We start from the raw sequence: 18,142 nt of genomic DNA, 5'->3' as shown, positions 1-18,142 counted from the left end.
GCAAATGTGATCATTATTAGTACTAACATCTTTGCAAAGGAGCTTGTTAAACTTTATAGAGTATGTACATTATAGCATTTAATATCCATAACAGTATACTTTTTTAATATTGTGCAGTATGTATTGGAACAGACATCTTTTTTTTCTAATGAAATAATTTTATTAGCCGAGACATAAAATTATTGATTTCAAAGTGTGGTATTCATATGTCTTGTATTTCACCAAGTTTATATATATACATAAAAATCCACTTTAATAATTCTGTGTTTCTAGTCACTAGTCGGTCTTGCTTGTGTCAGATAAATGAGACTGTGCTGCATTTGTATTATATCATTTACAGTTTGAAGTGAAGATAGAACTATTAAAAATAATGCTGCTATTAAAATTTTGCTTATGCAATAAAATATAACTTATGAACTGGTCATTCATATTTAGCCATGGCTAGGTATACAGGGGGAACATAATAAGCACATTTCAGGTACTCTCTTTGATTATCTTAAAGTACATTCTCATCTTACATGCATTTTTAAACTTTTGATACATTTATTTAATTTTTGAATACCTTTCTGTGATGCAAGAAAGTGAAATTATGGATGCAGACTCTGGTTTCAGTAACATGACTGCACATCAGAATTGGAGTGTACATTACAAGAATAGACTACAAATATTACTTTTCAATGTAACTTTGCTTATAGTTTTCTAGTCCTTATGTTTCGCTGCCTTATCAGTATGGTTGTTAGTGACACTGTCTGCCATACTGATGAGCTTGGATTTTAGTCCTGCATATGTGTTAAGTATATAGTGTTGGCATGGCATAGGAACACTCGAAATACTAGGAAGCCAAAAGCCTTCACTAGTGGTTTGGTGCTAGATTCTCGGACCATCCCCGGACTGCTGTAGCTCAAAACTAGAATGGAGCTGCATAGTTAATGTAGTGGGACAATAACCTGCATAACCAGTGATGAAATTCTGACATCCCACCCTGCACCTTGTGTATCTTTTTAAAAAGAAACACATGATTTGCAGAATTTTGTACTATTTTTTCCTGGATCCCTAAAAAAAAAAAAAAGCATTATGTGTATATCTAGACATTAAAGACAATGCTGATGTGGTTGAATTCATGAAGCTTAAGCAGAAAAATTAAAAAGTAACTGGAGAAGTGTGTGAAATAAAATATTTTGCAGGGAAAAATTATTCATTTGATAAAGTTCATTTAAGACAAAACAACCCCAAGTAGCAGTGCAAAACGTGGAATGAATTTATTAACATAGCTCTCTTTTTCATTTAACAGCTGTCGAGGCATACAGATGGTAGTATGAACGATAAATCTAAGGCTGTGAATGATTCAACATGCACTTCAGAAAAAGAGAAAATAGCTACAGCAGAAATCCAGTATAATGATGAAAAAGACAATTATATATCTGCTCCCCCTCCATCCGGCCCACCACCACCTCTTCCTTTTCATCAAGATTTGCTGCAGTCACTCAACAGTGCTGAAGCTCACCAATCTGTCCCTGAAGAATCATCTAAACAGGCAGCTCAACCTCCACCTATTCCCTTGCGGCCTAAACATCTGGCTGCTTCTGCTGTTGGTCAACCCCCTCCACTTCCAGCTCGATCATCTGCTCCTTCTCAGCAAACCAAAGATGCTCCTTCTGTAGTTCCTCGTAAGTCAGTCCAATGAATTTATTATTTTGGCTTGGTTTATGATGCGGGTGTTTTATTTTCAAAAAAAAAAAAAAAAAAAACTTGGCAGCTTTCCTATTAATTTGATACATAAATTTAATTTATTTTTGTTTTATTATTTTATACATGGTATTTTGTAAATTCTGTTACTGAGATTCGTCAGTTTGAAATTACACTCACATGTACTTAATTTTGTTTAAACTTAGACTAATGAAAATTAATTTGCATTGCTATTATTCCAGCACTTTTGAGGCTTTAAATTTAATTACTGTGCTTTAATTGATACTTTAGCAGAGATAAGATTATATGCTTTTTAAGCACTGAAAATTATCCAAACATTTTGAATATTTAATTTAGTTACATTTTATGAGTTAAATTATGAAATAAAAACACATATTCAGTCATTTCCTCACTAGTTTCAGAAGAGTGTGAAAAACAAGAATAACCTTTCGACCTAGTAAGTGTTTATTAAATTGGTTTCTGACTAAATCTTAAATTATCTTAATTGTATTCAGGAATTTGTTTTATTGCATAATTTTGTTTCATTCTCATTGGCCTTAGAACTGAAATTTGTAATGCACCAAATTTCTTTAGAAAGACTGACACTTTTGGGAGTTGTTTGCAAAAGCTCTATCATTAGTTATAATTCATATATATAATTATCTAAAATAGAAATTCTATTCTTCAGTTTTCAAAATATGATCAAGAAATGTTTCTTGTTTATTACTAAACTATTTAATTTAGCAAATTAATTTTATATATCCTTCTATCAATATCATTAAAAGTTTTGTCTGCCAAAAAGGCTAAGATGCTGAAGCATCAGAAATTGCATAGTTACCAATCAAAATGCATAAATTTGCCTATTATTTTGATGCTTGAACTCAAGCTGATTCCCACATATATACAATTTTGCATAGTGACATTTTTATATGTTTTAGCTTAATAAGTTTTTTTAATTGTTTACAAAATGATAATTTACTTATATTTATGAAAGGCTACCATATTTGTTACATTATTCTAAGCGGAACCACAGGAAAAGCCAATCATTCAATAGACACAGGTTTTGCAGTCGTTGTGAAACACTCTGTATTTTTTCATTTTAATCGTAGTGCAGTTTCGAAACAGCAAATATTATTTATGGATTTGAATGAAGAAATACAAGAATTTAATTTTCTCTATTAACAAATTATTATTTAAATGCTTTATTCAAATGAGCTTCCTTTCTGAATTTCTACATTCCAAACATACCATAGAACTGTTATTTGAGCTTTATGAGTTAAAAGTTTCCTTGGTAAGTCAAATTTTCAATTACAGTCAACTCTCAACTTACTGAGGATGGGAGTCGAACAGTTAACTCAAAATCATGCATTATCAGAACACAGTTAAAAACACAGGAAAGAGGAATAATCTTATGATATCTGTATTTAGTCCTGAAAATTAAATGAATGTTAAAACAATGCATTTTAAATAAGGGAACAATGTCACTAGCTTTCAAGAAAATAAGCTATAAAAGGTTGTGGCATCTTCTGCGGTCACAGTTGCCACATTTTTCGGCAGAAACTTTTGTATTATTATGATCATTACTTTCCCTTTCTTCTGTCATAGACAGGAATAGCCTTTTCTTAGATAAGGCCCAGTTTGTTGGGAGTTGATTGTACTCGAATTTTTCTGTACTTTTTTCAGTTACATTTTATATATCTAACAAATGTTTAAATCAGATGTGTTTTTTATTACTTTCCAAAGTGATGATGTTTTATTCTAAGTTTTTTAAAGACATTTTCTGGGGTGTTCTGTATTACTTAGATACTGTATTAAGAAATGACCTCTGTATTTTCTTTTTATGTAATTGCACAGTGAATTAATAATAGCTCATGCACAAGTTCTGTATATTAATAGGAAAATATGTATATACTGTAAATATAATTTTAAGAGTATCTTTTGCATAATATAAGCTGACAAATACTTCAGCAGCAAGAGTATGTCATGAAAATAGTCCAAATCTCCATTAACAGTACAAATGGAAATTTGGAATATTTTGATGACAATTCATTTTAATACTTATTTATGTTCAGCCATTTTGTTTGGGACTGACTTTATTGAAACAGAAAATGGAAGGAAAAATCTCAGGATCATGAGAAACTAGATCCTTTTGATATTTATTAAGTTGTATTTTGTATTATTTATGCCAGAAAGACACAAATTTTCTCGATATGGACTGAAAATGCACAAAAAGGCAAATATTTAAGCAAGATACTGTTTAATCACAATTTGCCTTTCGTTTATGCAGTAAATATATCTCTAAATTCATATTACTAAAATTAATATTCAATAAAAATAGAATTTATTCAATACTTTTCAAAAAAAAAAGTGCAATCAGTATAAATCATGATAAAATCTGTTAGATTTTTCAAGCATATAAGAATGATAAATTTTTATGACAACCAGTTCCTGGAATGACATGTATAATTTTTCAATTAAATTTTTATAAGTATGCTTTTATTTCCTAAATGAATACAATTTGGTTAATCTTTGGAAGTCAGCAATTTTGGAAATAGTGATTTAATAACTAAATCAAAGGCTACATTAAAAATGCAATAAAATCTTAAATAAAAAGTGACAAGAAAAGAAAAAAATAAAATTAAATGCAAGTATAAAACCTTGTCTGTGGAACAATTCAAGTATTTGAAGAGGGCATCTAAAATGTTCTTAGAATCGGAAATATTATTCTTTTAATAAAATCTGAATTATTTATTTTGCTCGACATGTCTCATGAAATGTAAGGATATATCATATTAACACTTGATTCAAGCTGTTTCAAGTATTTTTTTCAAGCTGAAGTTCAAATTGATTTATTTTTTAAATTTAAGTGCAATCAATATATGTGCAATAAAAATGAGATTATAATTTTGATGAATTCATCTTGTTTTAAGTGCAATTTTATTTCATATACTTAAGTCATTCCTGATGTGTGTATCAAGTTGTGAATACGTCTAGTCTCTAAATATATTTAATTTTCCAATATACACAGTTTTTATATTTATAGTTTATTAATTTTTACTTGGTTTTATAGTTATTTAATGATTTTGTTTAAGCTCTTTAATTTCTTTTCATAATGAAAAATCACTTTATTAATAACAATTGTGAGATGTAAATACATTCAGAATAAAATATTTTAAAAGCACTGTATGGCATAATGCATACCAGAAATTCTGAAAAGTGTATGAACTGGGTATATTATTTACTGTATGGATAATGTTTAAATGTAAATATAGTGAATATTGACTATTAAGTATGCTATGTGTCATGAGGTTAAAAATTGTAATAAGTTTGTGATTCAAATGTATTAGTATGTATTTCAAAAACTGCTGTTAATAAATAGGATTCATATCAAGATTTATGTAAATTATCATTTCATACATTTATGGATTTTTTATGCATGTTTTTCTACACTTGTACAAAAAAAGCTTTTATACACAAAGAAAAGTTTATTAACAAACAAGATCATAAATGTTACAAACATATTATTCTGAAATTTCACAAAAACTTTATACAGAACTGACCATAAAGTTCCACAATATGGAAATTTAAAATACAAAAGAACTATATATATATATATACCACTTTTAAGTCTTAGAAATATGGAATGCAAAATTGTGTAAAAATTTTAAAAACTAAATATGAAAAACATATGTACAGCATAAACATTAAGCAAATATACAAAATAAGAACTATCTGACTAAGATAGCACCTTTAAAGCATCTAAATTAGTCTTATATAAATGCAAATTTTAAAAAATTGACAGGAAGTGACAGCACATATAAGTTGAAAAAAGTTGTTTCACTAAAAATAGAAAGCCCTTAAATTTCAGATAATCGAGGTCATATTTATCCTTTATGAGTAATACATTAAGAATGCATTAAATACATTAATATTTTAATACACAGTATTTGTAGTACTGAGTAATATATTAAAAAATACGTCTGTTAATAACAAATACAGCAACAGTTAATAAAAATATACTAGATAATATATAGTATAACAAGCAGTATATTTTGAAGTACATGTATTAAAAAATTAAGTACACCAAAACTTTCTCATTACAAAACATGGGAAAATTATGGGCTTCTTATTTTGAGTGTTAAATGGCAGGCATGCTTCACTTCTATATCAATAAAACAATTACACTTAATATAAACAATTCTATAAGAATGTATTTAAAAATTTCATATACAAATTTTCTAAAAATATGTAGCACTTAATCTGGTATTTTATTGTTCAGTAATACTCTTAGCACCCATGTTAGGGATGTAGTCTCTTGCCATAAGGCATGCAAACACAGTCATAACCATTTTTTGTTTCACTTCAGTTATATCCTCTGGCAATGCATAAATTCTAGCACCAATTTTTCTGGCCATTGAAATAGCATATTTAGCATTAGCCATTTTATCCTGCAATTATTAATAATTTATTAGCATGCTAAATAATTTAGTAGTCCATAACAAGTAAACACAGATCTCAAATACAAAATTATCTCTAAAAATCTACAGAAAATAAAACTATTATATACCTCTTGTGTATTACTTGTTAAAACTTGACTGTAATTTATGGACCCAGGCTGAATAGCATCTATTAAATCAATAATTGGCAATGCTGTTGAAATAGACTGATCCTGGAAACTCTTGATACTAGTTTCTTTGCCTGCTTCCTTGAGCTAAAATAATAAAACATACCTTAGATTTAAAAAGCGATAATTTGGCTATAAGAGGTATAATTTGGCTTAAAGGTGGAGAAAGAATTCAATATTAGTTGTGAATTTTACAGAATTTAATAAATTATTACAAGAATATATAATTTATATAAGAAAGACCATTAAACATTAGCACATGCACTAAAAGTTGTATGGTTTAATAAATCAGGGGTTCTCAACTGTTGGTACGCAAGAGAAATAGGTGGTACACAAAGCAGCAATGTATTTTTAATGACTAAGTTCAAAAATTAAAACCCCAACATCCTGATTGAGTTTTTTTCTCTAACACTCGTAAATTTATGTGATCTGAGCTTGTTCAAGAGTAGTGGTGGTGGTGGTGGTGGTGGTGGTGGTGGTGGTAGTACTAAAGGTTTAAAATTTTTTTTCAGATGGTATGCGTTAGTTAGTCTAAAGGTTGAGAACTGCTGGTTTAAATCATAGCAAGGGCACTGTTCACTTTTCATGTTTTCTGCTCTGAAAAGACCTGTCTCTACAAACACACTTTCCGGACAACAAATTGAAAATGTTTTGATGCAGATGCAAATATCATCAAAGTATACATGCATAGCACAAGTAAAATAACAACCAAAAGTTCAAGATAACAAACTTCAAACTTTTTCACATCCAGAACTGCGTAAAGAATTCACACTTATATTTTTTTCATATTTCTAATACGTCCTTAAGGTACATCCTCACATAATTCTCAAATTACATGCTTAAGATCTCGCCACTTGAAATATAACTTAGTGTTCTTAGGACCCACAAACAATATCCTGGGAAATATAGATACAGATCAAAGTTAATCTTTGGTTGCACTCATTAATTATTGAACAGGTGAATCCATTATGCAATCTGAAAACACAAATGGCTCAAAATTAAGATTTGACTATAAATAATGACAAATGATTGTGCACAAAATACTTGGAAAACTTTCACCCACACAGTTATATTTATTCACTTACTTATTTCAAAATCTTATGTGTATTTCAGTTGCTTAGACATATTAAGGAGATCTGACACACAAAAATCTCCCCAAAAAAATTGAAGCTGTATATTTTTCGCTTAAAAATACTAAAAATTGAACAAAGCAAACTACAGTCAACTCTGGCTTATCCAGACTAATGCTGAGGAAGCAGGTCAGGATAACCGAAAAACATTAATCATTCAAACTATCAATTTCATCTATATTGTATGTGTTTAGTTCTTAAAAAAATCAGCAATTTTATTTTGTTATTAAAAATGCTTAAATATTTGTCAAATTTCACAGCATATTTTTCAAAGTGCTATTTACCATTCTATTCAAATTCCTTCTGGTTGAAAACATTTTTTGTTTAACAATAACATGAATCTTTCAATTAATGTAAGCTTTTGTTTTAATGATAAAACAACTTGTTGGACTTCGGACTTCCAGCATGTTCACTCACTTTTAATTTCTAATATCTTAAATTTTGAAAAGAACAAGAAAATATGCAAAAAAAATTAATATGAAACCAAAAAAAAGTTCCAATCATCAACTAAAACAATGCCTTCCATTATGTACATGCAGAACGAAATGTACACGGTAACAGTTGAAACTAAAGACACAGTTTAGCCATCCTAAGAGACTTGGACTTGCACATGCACATCATTTTTTACACACTCTTGTGCATAGCATTGAAAATGCATACATGGCCACATTACTGTATGGATAAATTGAGAGTATGCTGTACAGGGTTGCATGATAATTTGATCAGCAGACGTACAATTTATAGTGCTAGGAGTGAAACTTGTGTCCTGAAATCTTTTAATCAGAATGAACTTTTTAATGATTTTTCAATTTCTACAGGATATAACCAAAATTCCTCATACCTTCTACATATGAAATGTTCCATACATTTTACCTACTGAAAAATTTGAAAATATTTACCCCAAACCAAAAATCAATCCAAAAAAGTTTTTTTGTTTGCTTCTATAACAATTAAAAATTTTTGTAAATTAATAATTTTACAAATCTAAAATTTCTGAAACTACATACTTTTACGTGTACAAAAACGAAAAAGATCATGGAAATTGGTCAATTCGTGCATATACTGGCAGAAAAAATGTTCCCAATAAGAGCTAATTCCAGCTGAAAAAGGAGCAAACTCTCTTCAAGCATATTAACATAACTACAGTCAAAAGTCTTTAATTCGGACACCCATAATCCGGACCTCAAAGCTTCAAACTTTCTGCGCATGCGTCGGTTTGACCTTTACGGCTGAGAATATGCTTGTGCGCATGCGCAAAATATGTTTACGAGTGCGCGTTTAATGTATAACGGACGGTATAAGCTAAGCTAAAATTATTTAATTATCTATTTCAGTTAATGTTGCAGATTGCGTTGTTCCTTAAACTTCGAATTGGATCCGGCTTATTATTTTTTGCAGACTGTTAGAGCAATTTTATAAAAGTAAGCTTGAACTTTCGATTATGTCAAATAGAATTTCTGATATATATTTATTAATATGTAAATGATCTACAAAGCGAAAGTATGTTTCGAAGTTCATTAAACAAAAAGTGGAACTGCTACAAAAAATGGATAAAGGCATATCCTTTGTTTATCTAAACTTTAACGTTTGTTTATCTTTAACGCCGCAGCGCCGCGCAATGAATTGGAAGTTGATCTGTCAGCACTATCCTTATCTTCAGGGCAGATATTTTTATTTTATTTGGCTTATAATTCCTTATTAAATGTAGTATTTCATCTCAATGTACTCCATCTTTGATATGATTTAAATCAAATTCCTCGTCATTATAATTCGCTTCCGATAGCGAAGAAAGTGACAGAGGTTATTGAAAACGAAAAAATTTCAATTAACAAATTAGTCGGTATTCTCGACACAGCAATTATAGGACTTGAACAGCGGAACTTTGTAACTGAACAAGAAATTACGTCTGTTTAAAGAATTAAAGAGATTGTATTATCACATAAAAAATGAAGCAACTTAAACAACTTACATTGAAAGAAATGTTTAATAAAGTAAACAAATAAATATTAAGCTTTTTTTTTTTTTTGTAAATTTTGATATTCTTTAGATCATAATTGTTCTTTATTTCATAAATTATGGTTTCATATTTTTAATTTTATAATTTCTGCATGCCACCTTACCAGATTTAAACTGATGATCTATAATCCGGAAAAATCGATAATCTGGAATTGCCGCAGTCCCGACAAGTTCGGATTAACGACTTTTGACTGTATTAAGTACTGAAGAATATATACATGTTGGAATTTTATGGAGAACAGAATTCTGAAATCTTATCACCTCATACATTAATTTTTTTCACTTTTACTTTGAAGTATATCATATTATAAGGTAAAGAACAATTCTGAAACAAAACATGTAAAGAACACGCCAATCTTAAATATGTATATTTCACCTAACCATTAAATAATTATAAATTTAAAAAAAGATTGTCCTCCGTCAAGAAATGGATTTAAATATGAAAATATAAATGCATAAATATCTTACTTTATTGTTGACCCATTCAACTATTTCTTTTTCAACAACAGGATGACCAGTATTTGCTAGCTGTGTTAAAATAGTCAGAGTATAAGCTCTCATCAACTGCCACACCAGTGCTAGAATATATACATTATTAAAATTGATCTGAAGTTTTATATAGTTTTTTTTAAATAAAGCAAATATGTGAAAAGCATTTGTATTAATTCCAATATTATTTACAATACTATGATACTGATTAAAGATTCTTCAACTGTATATTTTATTAAAAGAACGTAATAAAATTTTATACAAGTAAAATATAATTCAGACTACTACCAACGTGAGGAAGTTCCCCTTTTACCATTAATAGAAACACGTCTCCCCCTTGTAGTTTTTGACACTTTTTTATTTGTAACCTTATAAACTTAGAATATATATGATGTAACAGAATTGGTGGTCAGATCTTGAAGAGGTGGACTTAGTGGTAGTTTCTTAGAAGAGGTGGATCTTGAAGACATAGCAGAAGCAACGATTTTCGTAAAACTGTGTATGGTGGAATGCGAAATGTGGACATGAAAGCACAATAAGTATGAAGAACACAGGAAACAAAAAGTTGCTTTAACATGGATATTTACGAGAATTCTTCAAATGAAGGACCAGAAACTTGCAACACATGCATCAAAATGGCAATGGATATCATTTACATGATGCGGAAATGACTATCCTGAAGACCTTGCTGTCAAAACTTGCATCATTACTGCAGCATAAAACATGCTGGACATCTTCCAAAGTCATAACTGCTAACCTTGAAATCTCAGAAACTGGGAGTTTTTCACACTGCACGTCATCACAATTTTAAAGGAGCTCCAAGCTGACTTTAAATCACTTTATAATGCACGATTCAAGTTACTGAACTATATGTAATATAATTCTGGTATAAAATATATTAGCGTTAGATATTCTAAATTTCATGTTCTTAACATAATTTTATTTTTTTAATTTCTTACACATTTATGCTAAGAAAATCCGAAGGAGTGAAGGAAAGATTTTGTTTATCTAAGTTCTTTTAAATACAATGGAAATAAAATAATTAACATACATAATATCTGTATGGATAAACTTAGTAATGTATCATATATTAAAGTGAAGCAAAATTAAATACAAATATTAGCTGATTAAACATTGTTGGAAACTTCACATAAAATTTTAAAATGTTTACAGTAGATTAAGACAATTCAGACCAAATGAAATTTAATAAGATCAATAAAATGTAGCCTCCCCAAATTCAAGTTAAATAAAATTTAACAAGAAAAATTATTCTGGAAATAACTACAGGTGAGTGAATGGAATTTGGTAATATCATGTATTTCTGAGAAACATTTTCCTTAGAAAAGGCTAAAAATTAAAAACCAACAGATTTGGTCATCTACCATGAAAAGACGGAGATGTGATAAAAAACTGGCAGAGCTGGTAGCTATGCAAAGTTTATGCCAAATAATTTTTTCATTACTGTGATGAATGTACTGCAGTTGGTGGCCGTTCATTTGACTAAGACTTGACAAAATCAAACACAACTTCTTGTAAATATCCACGATTAAAACTTTTCACTCTCCATGTTTCTTGTACATACTACTACGTTTCTACATTCACAGTTGCATTCCACCACATTTTATATTATGAAAATCGCTATTTTTGCTATGCTCTATTACCTCTTAAAGTTATGACCATCAATTCTATTAACACTCTGTAGGCTGGAAACTAATATACACACGGTATATTACTGGTTCAGTTGTTCTTCCTGTTACTTTCTATTTGCTATGAACATTAATCAACCAAAGTGTTTTCTTACAAAGACTGGAAATCTAAAATTTATACAACAGACTAGAAATTGTGTTTGTCTCACACCTCCCATAAAATGTATTTTGGATACATTTTAAAGTTTTGCTTTAGTACACAATTTTGGATGCTACACAAACAGGAGGAGAAGTTAACCATCAGATTGAATTCAGATAAAAGGAATAATTGAAAAGAGCTAAAAACAAGCAATAAGGGTTCAGAAAAAATAATTCTGATTCAGTTTTCTCACTACCAGATCACACTATCGATTTTGCTGAACACCACGGGGGGGGGGCAAAGACTTTGATTCAACCTTGTATATATTTTTATTTACAGGTATAAATTTTAAAAAGTCTAAGAACCCTCCCTGCTCTATGAGAAATTTAATTCAGTTAATGACAAAAACAAAACAAAAAAAAAAAAAAAACATTTGCTGCTTTTCACATGAACAAATTCTTTTACTTACAGCAAAGTGAAATACTTCCAATATGAATGGCATTATCATTTCAGATTCACATGCAGAACCCCAAGTCTCATTACAGAGAATGAATGAATTACTTAGGAAATACTGGGATATTTATGATTTATTCTTCTTGCTTGCTATATATTTTAATGTAATACTTACTTTCAATTAGCATTCATGATATCCTTCTCATTTCAAGTAATCCAATAGAATTTGCATAGCTGTCTCTTATAATAATGTCCCACAAATTCAGGTTATTATGAGCCATTCACCTAACTGTTAAGACAATTTCCTGCAAATCTGAGGCATTTGTTATTTTGCTACTGGAAGCACATTATGACTGTAAATTACATGTGGCCATTTTAGAAATGCTAAGCCATTCACATGTTACCTGGACTTAAAACATTTTATGAAGTTAAACTTGCCTTTTCACCTAATTTACATTAAAATTTAGAACACACTCAAGCTTTCTTCAAAATCATCTATATTTATGACAGTAAAATTACAAAATGCAGTAAATTTATTCCATCAAAATGAAAAAATTAACCTCAAAATGGCTGCATATAAAAACTGGTTTAAAAGAGATGAATGCTATGTGACAGAGTTTACTGCACTTTGCAATACTAGCAGTTTTGGAGTATTGCACTATTTTGTGAATTTGCTACACTTCTTTATATATTGCATAATAACATACCAAGAGTGAGTGTTGGATTCCCTTCAGATATATCATGCCCTGCAATTCCAACGAGTGAAAATTTTAACTCTTTGCCAAGTTGAACAGAATAGTTGCAATTTTCCAATTTCTCCATGAATGCTTTCAGTTTGCTAAAGACTCTGTGCACACGGTTCCAGTCAACTATTCCAGGTTTTATGATATCATATAGCTGAAAAGAATACATAACATAAGTAATAGTACATTCCATATAAATTAAAATATTATAATGTGATAAATTGAAGATACAATATTTTAATGCAAATGGTAATGTTACAATCCTATGTGACAAGTTTTGTAACTTTTTTTATGATAACAAGATGTCATACAACATTTTACAGAAATTTAACTTTCAGCTTGTTTATTCTCCTATCAAAAAAATTTGAAGTTCCATACTTAAGACATATGAATTCCTGGGACATTTAGAGGATTCCTTGCCAGTATGGTTTAATTTACATTGGTCAAACTACAAGAGCCTCAAAATTTCATGAGGCTTATCTTAGGAAAAATGAAACACAAAAGTCCTCTGTTGCCCAGCATTGTTGGTCTGAAAATCACACTTTCCATTTTCCTGCAGCCATAATTATTCAGAAAACATCTTCCATTAGTGAATTAGATTTTCTAGAGGCATTTCACATTAAAAAAATCTCTCTGTTCTAGTTAACGACCCTAATTCTAATCCGTCCTTAACGGAATTATGTTTTAGTTTTCTTATTTCATCAATAAATGATGCCAGTAGCTTAAGTCCTATCCAGCCATTCTTATCATTACATCTTGTTCATTTGCTCTTTGGCAGCTGAGGATGGTGGTTTAATAAAACCATCGAAACTAGTCCTGTGAAAATTTGCAAATATAATGCTGATTTTGTTGTTTGACTTCTAAATTAATATTTGTTCGATGGGCTATTTTTAGCTAAAGCATTTACCTTATTTTGCATAAAATTCAAACAAAAGTTCATAAAACTGCATAATATGTTTTCCTAATAAAAACATTTTTTAAGAATCTACATAAAGATAAATGGCTAAACAATACTGTTAAATGTTGCCTTCTGTTGATTAATTATGCAAAGCACAATTAAATACAGGTAATTTCTTTCACAATGATTCAACACAAATAAAGATAAAATGTTTCACAAAGTTTCTGGAATGTAGCTTTTGTACTTCCCACTGGCGGGTGGTGTTCGGACCCGACGACAGATATCCAGAACCGACAGCTGGCAGAAGGAGACCTTGTGCTTGTTCTTAGGGGAAGAACTGCCGGCACCTGTCCCAGAGGACGGATGTATGGAACCGGCTGGAAACCACTGTGAGCGGTGAGAACCGTGTGCGGGAGACCGTCATAAGCAGTGGCAGAAGGCAGGAGACCCAGCGTTCGATCAAAGGGTAGGTGTTGAGGGATGGAGACCTAGTCTCGTCTCCCTCAGTTCAGCATCGGCCTCCTCGTGGCGCCCGCTGGAAATTATGCTGGCATTAGGCTAGAAATAGGCTGGCTCTCCTCAGACAGCATTAGGCTCGATATAGGCTAACAGATGCTGGACAACGATCTCTGTGGTTCGGCTGGTTGGGATTTCCGGAACCGACCATTTATGGGAGGAGACCCGGGGTTCCTCCAGATCACTGGCTAGACTTGTGTCTAGACAGCTCAGGACTGCAGAGTAAATAAACAGTCTTCACGGTAAAGACTAGAGCCATCGTTCATTCGGTGGTGGTTCAGGCCTGACAGGGACTATATGGTACTGTCTTCTCGGTGACCAAAGCTGTGGGGACGTTACATGGTGAATGGTGAGACCGTCTGAGAGGAATTGATTCCTCTCGGTCGGTGTGGAGGGACATATGATCTCTGGTTTTAAGCATACTGTCCTAGAAACGAGTACCGCGAGAGGGAGTGTTGCCCCGATCGTGGGAATTTTAACGTAGTTTTCGCTACAACTTAGCAAAGCAGTCGGCGTTTGGACCGGCCCTGTGGATCTCTTCGCGATGGTCGCTTGTCGGTCCCTTCACTGACGACAAAATCTATGGGGGAAGTTTTCCCTCTGCAGCGACCAGGAGGGGTGACGCCCTACCAGTTCGGTCCTGAGGTTGCGGTTTTATTAAACCTTGAAAGGGAGAATCCTATCTCCCAGGCTAGGGGCCGTCCATGTACTTCCCACTCATTATTCCATCTGTTATTCAATATGCCAATAAATATGCTGAACATTCAATTCACATAAAACTGTACACGTTTAATACCACAGCAGATATGTATGGCATACTTGCCAACCTATGACACTAAAAAATCAAGAGATTTTTTCCTCTATGGCAAAAAGATTTTTTTAAATGATAACTATATTTTTAATAATTAATTAACTTTAAATAGTTACTAATTAATATCTAAAATTTCAGTTACTAATTCTTAAATGCAAACAGAACAAGAATACTTACATGTTAAAAAAAAAAAAAAATTCATTTTTATCATTTGCACCTTTTAACAAAAATATAATACTTTAAATCAGTTTTTGTACAAATGCTATGAATATAGGCAGATTTTGCTTTCATCAAGAAAGGACCTAATTTTGCTCTTACTTATTGCCATGTACACCTGCTTTTTCTAATAAAGGTTGTTCTAATGTGTTTACTAATATTAGATCTAAATTTAGTCCTTGTTTTCGAAAGAATACTGAAAATCGTCTTGTATTCTGCATTATCATGGAGAATTGTCAGGATGGACAACATTATTCTAGGCAGTTCAATATACTTTAAAATTCAATCAGCACCTTTCAGTTTTCCAATTAAACTCTACTAGGTATCAATCCTAGCTAGTTTTATAACTTTATCCAATTTTTTAATTGTAAACTGCAAAATTGAGACTGCAATTCATCAGTTGCAACATCAATATCACTGCCTTTCATGACTAAATGAAATAAAATACAAAATCTATTCAAAACATTATCTTATATCAGAAAAAGATGCATTTGCTAGAGCAGAAACATCTGCAACTTCATGTAAAATCACTTCATTGTTGATCGAAAATTTAAGTAGTATGTAATCACATACTCCGCAGAAGTAGCTTCTAACGTGGAAGTTATTTCACTACTTTGTTAGTTGCATAACCAAATCGAAAAAGGTAATAACAATACACATTGCAAATATATTACATTTCCTTAAGGAAATACTATAAGTCTACTTATGATTTTTGAAAAGTACATGAGTATTTTACCTTTTCTCAGACATAATTAAAGCAAATAACTGTAATTTCTTTAACTATTTCTTGAAAATGTGTGCACTCACAATGCTCAATGGCAATATAAAAGAAATAACAACCTCAATCTTGCTTTGTGCTCATAGGCTAATATACTATGCCAGATGACACAAAGTGGCGCTCGATGCTCATTGGCGAACTAGAACATGATAAATTTTAAGAATAACAGAAAGTTGGGAGAAATATGTTGTAAATCGGGTTGGCGGGAGAACGGTCAGAAATAAAAAGAGTTTGCAACTCTGGTATGGTGAAGTACTTAAGATATTCATTCAAATAAAGCACTGATTATTTTATCATTTGCACATATTAAGCAGAGATGGAATAATACCATTATTTCACTAAAATAAATATCACACTAGGCATGAGTTGCTTTTCATGGTAGAACACAAGAAATGAAGAAACTAAAACTAAATGAAAAACAATATTAGTAAAATAACTAAACTACAAAGAAACTAAAATAATAAAGCTTCATATTTTTAGAAATCAACTAGAAGAGAAGAATATTTATTTATACAGAGCACATTTTAAGTACAAAGTCTACCTGGAATATTATAAGACTTACCTGGAATATTATAAGTCCATCAGCTAGATCACTATATAGCCAGTTAACATATGGCGAAACACCCATACTGTTCATCCAGTTTCGATATGCTTTGATAAAAAAAAATGCTCAACATTATTTTGCATTTTTGTTATTAAATACATAAGAAAAGGCACTTTAATCAAGGCATCTTTATTCAGAAATTTAAGTTAATTATCTTTATTTAATAAATTACAACTGCAAAATATTTGCGCAGATTCAAAGCATAAGTTTTTGACCATGTTTCCATTATAACACAGCACATGTACTGCAGAAAAATTGAGAAAAGAAAAAAATTCTGTTAAGGAAACAAACCTTCACTAGCTCTATGAGAGATAATTAATTACAACTAATTACAAAAATATTTCCGATTGTTAAACAGCATTAGCAATAAATAAACAATATTAGTAGTAAATAGTTAGTATTAGCAATAAATAAATAATTACGTGTTAAATACTATTTCTGACTGGTGATGATATGATGACATACCAATAAGTATGACATGAAAGAATTTCATTAACCCTTTGACGCGCGCTATATTATTTTTAAATTTTTTTAAACTAAAAATACTAGAAATCAAATATTATGATCCTAGAGACAAATAATACATGAATTTAAAAAAATCTACTCCCGTCCATTAATCTGTGGGTGGTGGTTTCGCTGTGAAACCAGCGCGCGTCTAGGACTTTGAAACTTACTGAGTCAGTAGGAAAAAAAACAACTTACCTTTTTCCATACGGCATTTCTAATGAATGATGAAATTTGCGAATAAAAAAAAAAATGCATTTAAAAATTGCATCAAATATAAATTTTTTACTTTATTTTACAAAGTAGAAAAAAATTATAATTTATGTAATTTTTCTGCAGCAGTGAAAACATAAGAACGTACATAATAAGGAAATTTTGATAAATAGATGGATAAAAGCCATAAATATATCCATGGGTTTTGCATCTTCCATAGAGGTAATTTCGTCAGTTGGGCCATAATCCTTAGAAAATTCGGGAATGGATTTCATTACATTCTGCATTTTATTCCATGTTACATCTGCAATTCTGGAAATACCTGGTAAATTTATAATCATCATTTTCTGAATGATAATCACTTTCATCTTCTATATTTCCATAAGCAGGAGGGAAGGGGGTAAAGGAGTATTTCCTTCTCCTTCACTTTCATCCTCAGAGACCAATGATTCTGGATCTGAAGGTAATTCTTCAAGTAACGCTAATGCATCAGCTATTTCTAACCCTTTGCGAGGCATTTTGAATCTCAACAGTAGAAAATAAAATATTGGCAAAATATTTTAAATTTAATTAAATTTTTGTGTGATTTCTATTTTTAATTATTCAAAAATATATTTGCAATTTATTGGAACCACGCAAAATAATTTAGAAAATCACAGTACTAGCACAGAGAGCA

General features: G+C 30.8%; 2 protein-coding genes across 3 annotated transcripts in view; one reads left to right on the top strand and one right to left on the bottom strand.

The window, feature by feature from the left end:
• Positions 1–5,079, top strand: part of Synj (synaptojanin) — a 227,582-nt gene extending 222,503 nt beyond the window's left edge. For both annotated transcript variants that reach the window (XM_085807291.1, XM_085807290.1), the window contains one exon: positions 1,292–5,079. In XM_085807291.1, the coding sequence (XP_085663417.1) occupies positions 1,292–1,684 (393 nt within the window). In that variant the 3' untranslated portion in view covers positions 1,685–5,079. The remainder of the gene's footprint in view (positions 1–1,291) is intronic.
• Positions 5,080–5,151: 72 nt separating this feature from the next.
• Positions 5,152–18,142, bottom strand: part of Fim (plastin-2 fimbrin) — a 64,531-nt gene continuing 51,540 nt past the window's right edge. Inside the window, exons 9-13 of the mRNA XM_035368576.2 lie at positions 16,708–16,796; positions 12,891–13,080; positions 9,925–10,034; positions 6,254–6,397; positions 5,152–6,134 (exon numbers count right to left, since the gene is read on the bottom strand). Of these exons, the coding sequence (XP_035224467.2) occupies positions 5,955–6,134; positions 6,254–6,397; positions 9,925–10,034; positions 12,891–13,080; positions 16,708–16,796 (713 nt within the window). The 3' untranslated portion in view covers positions 5,152–5,954. The remainder of the gene's footprint in view (positions 6,135–6,253; positions 6,398–9,924; positions 10,035–12,890; positions 13,081–16,707; positions 16,797–18,142) is intronic.

This window comes from Stegodyphus dumicola, chromosome X1 (genome assembly GCF_044657685.1).
Source record: "Stegodyphus dumicola isolate Sdum_Otavi_A_Nest chromosome X1, ASM4465768v1".
Classification (NCBI taxonomy): Eukaryota; Metazoa; Arthropoda; class Arachnida; order Araneae; family Eresidae; genus Stegodyphus; species Stegodyphus dumicola.
Note: the sequence above shows the minus strand (reverse complement) of the source record. Positions and strands in the feature narration are given on the sequence as shown.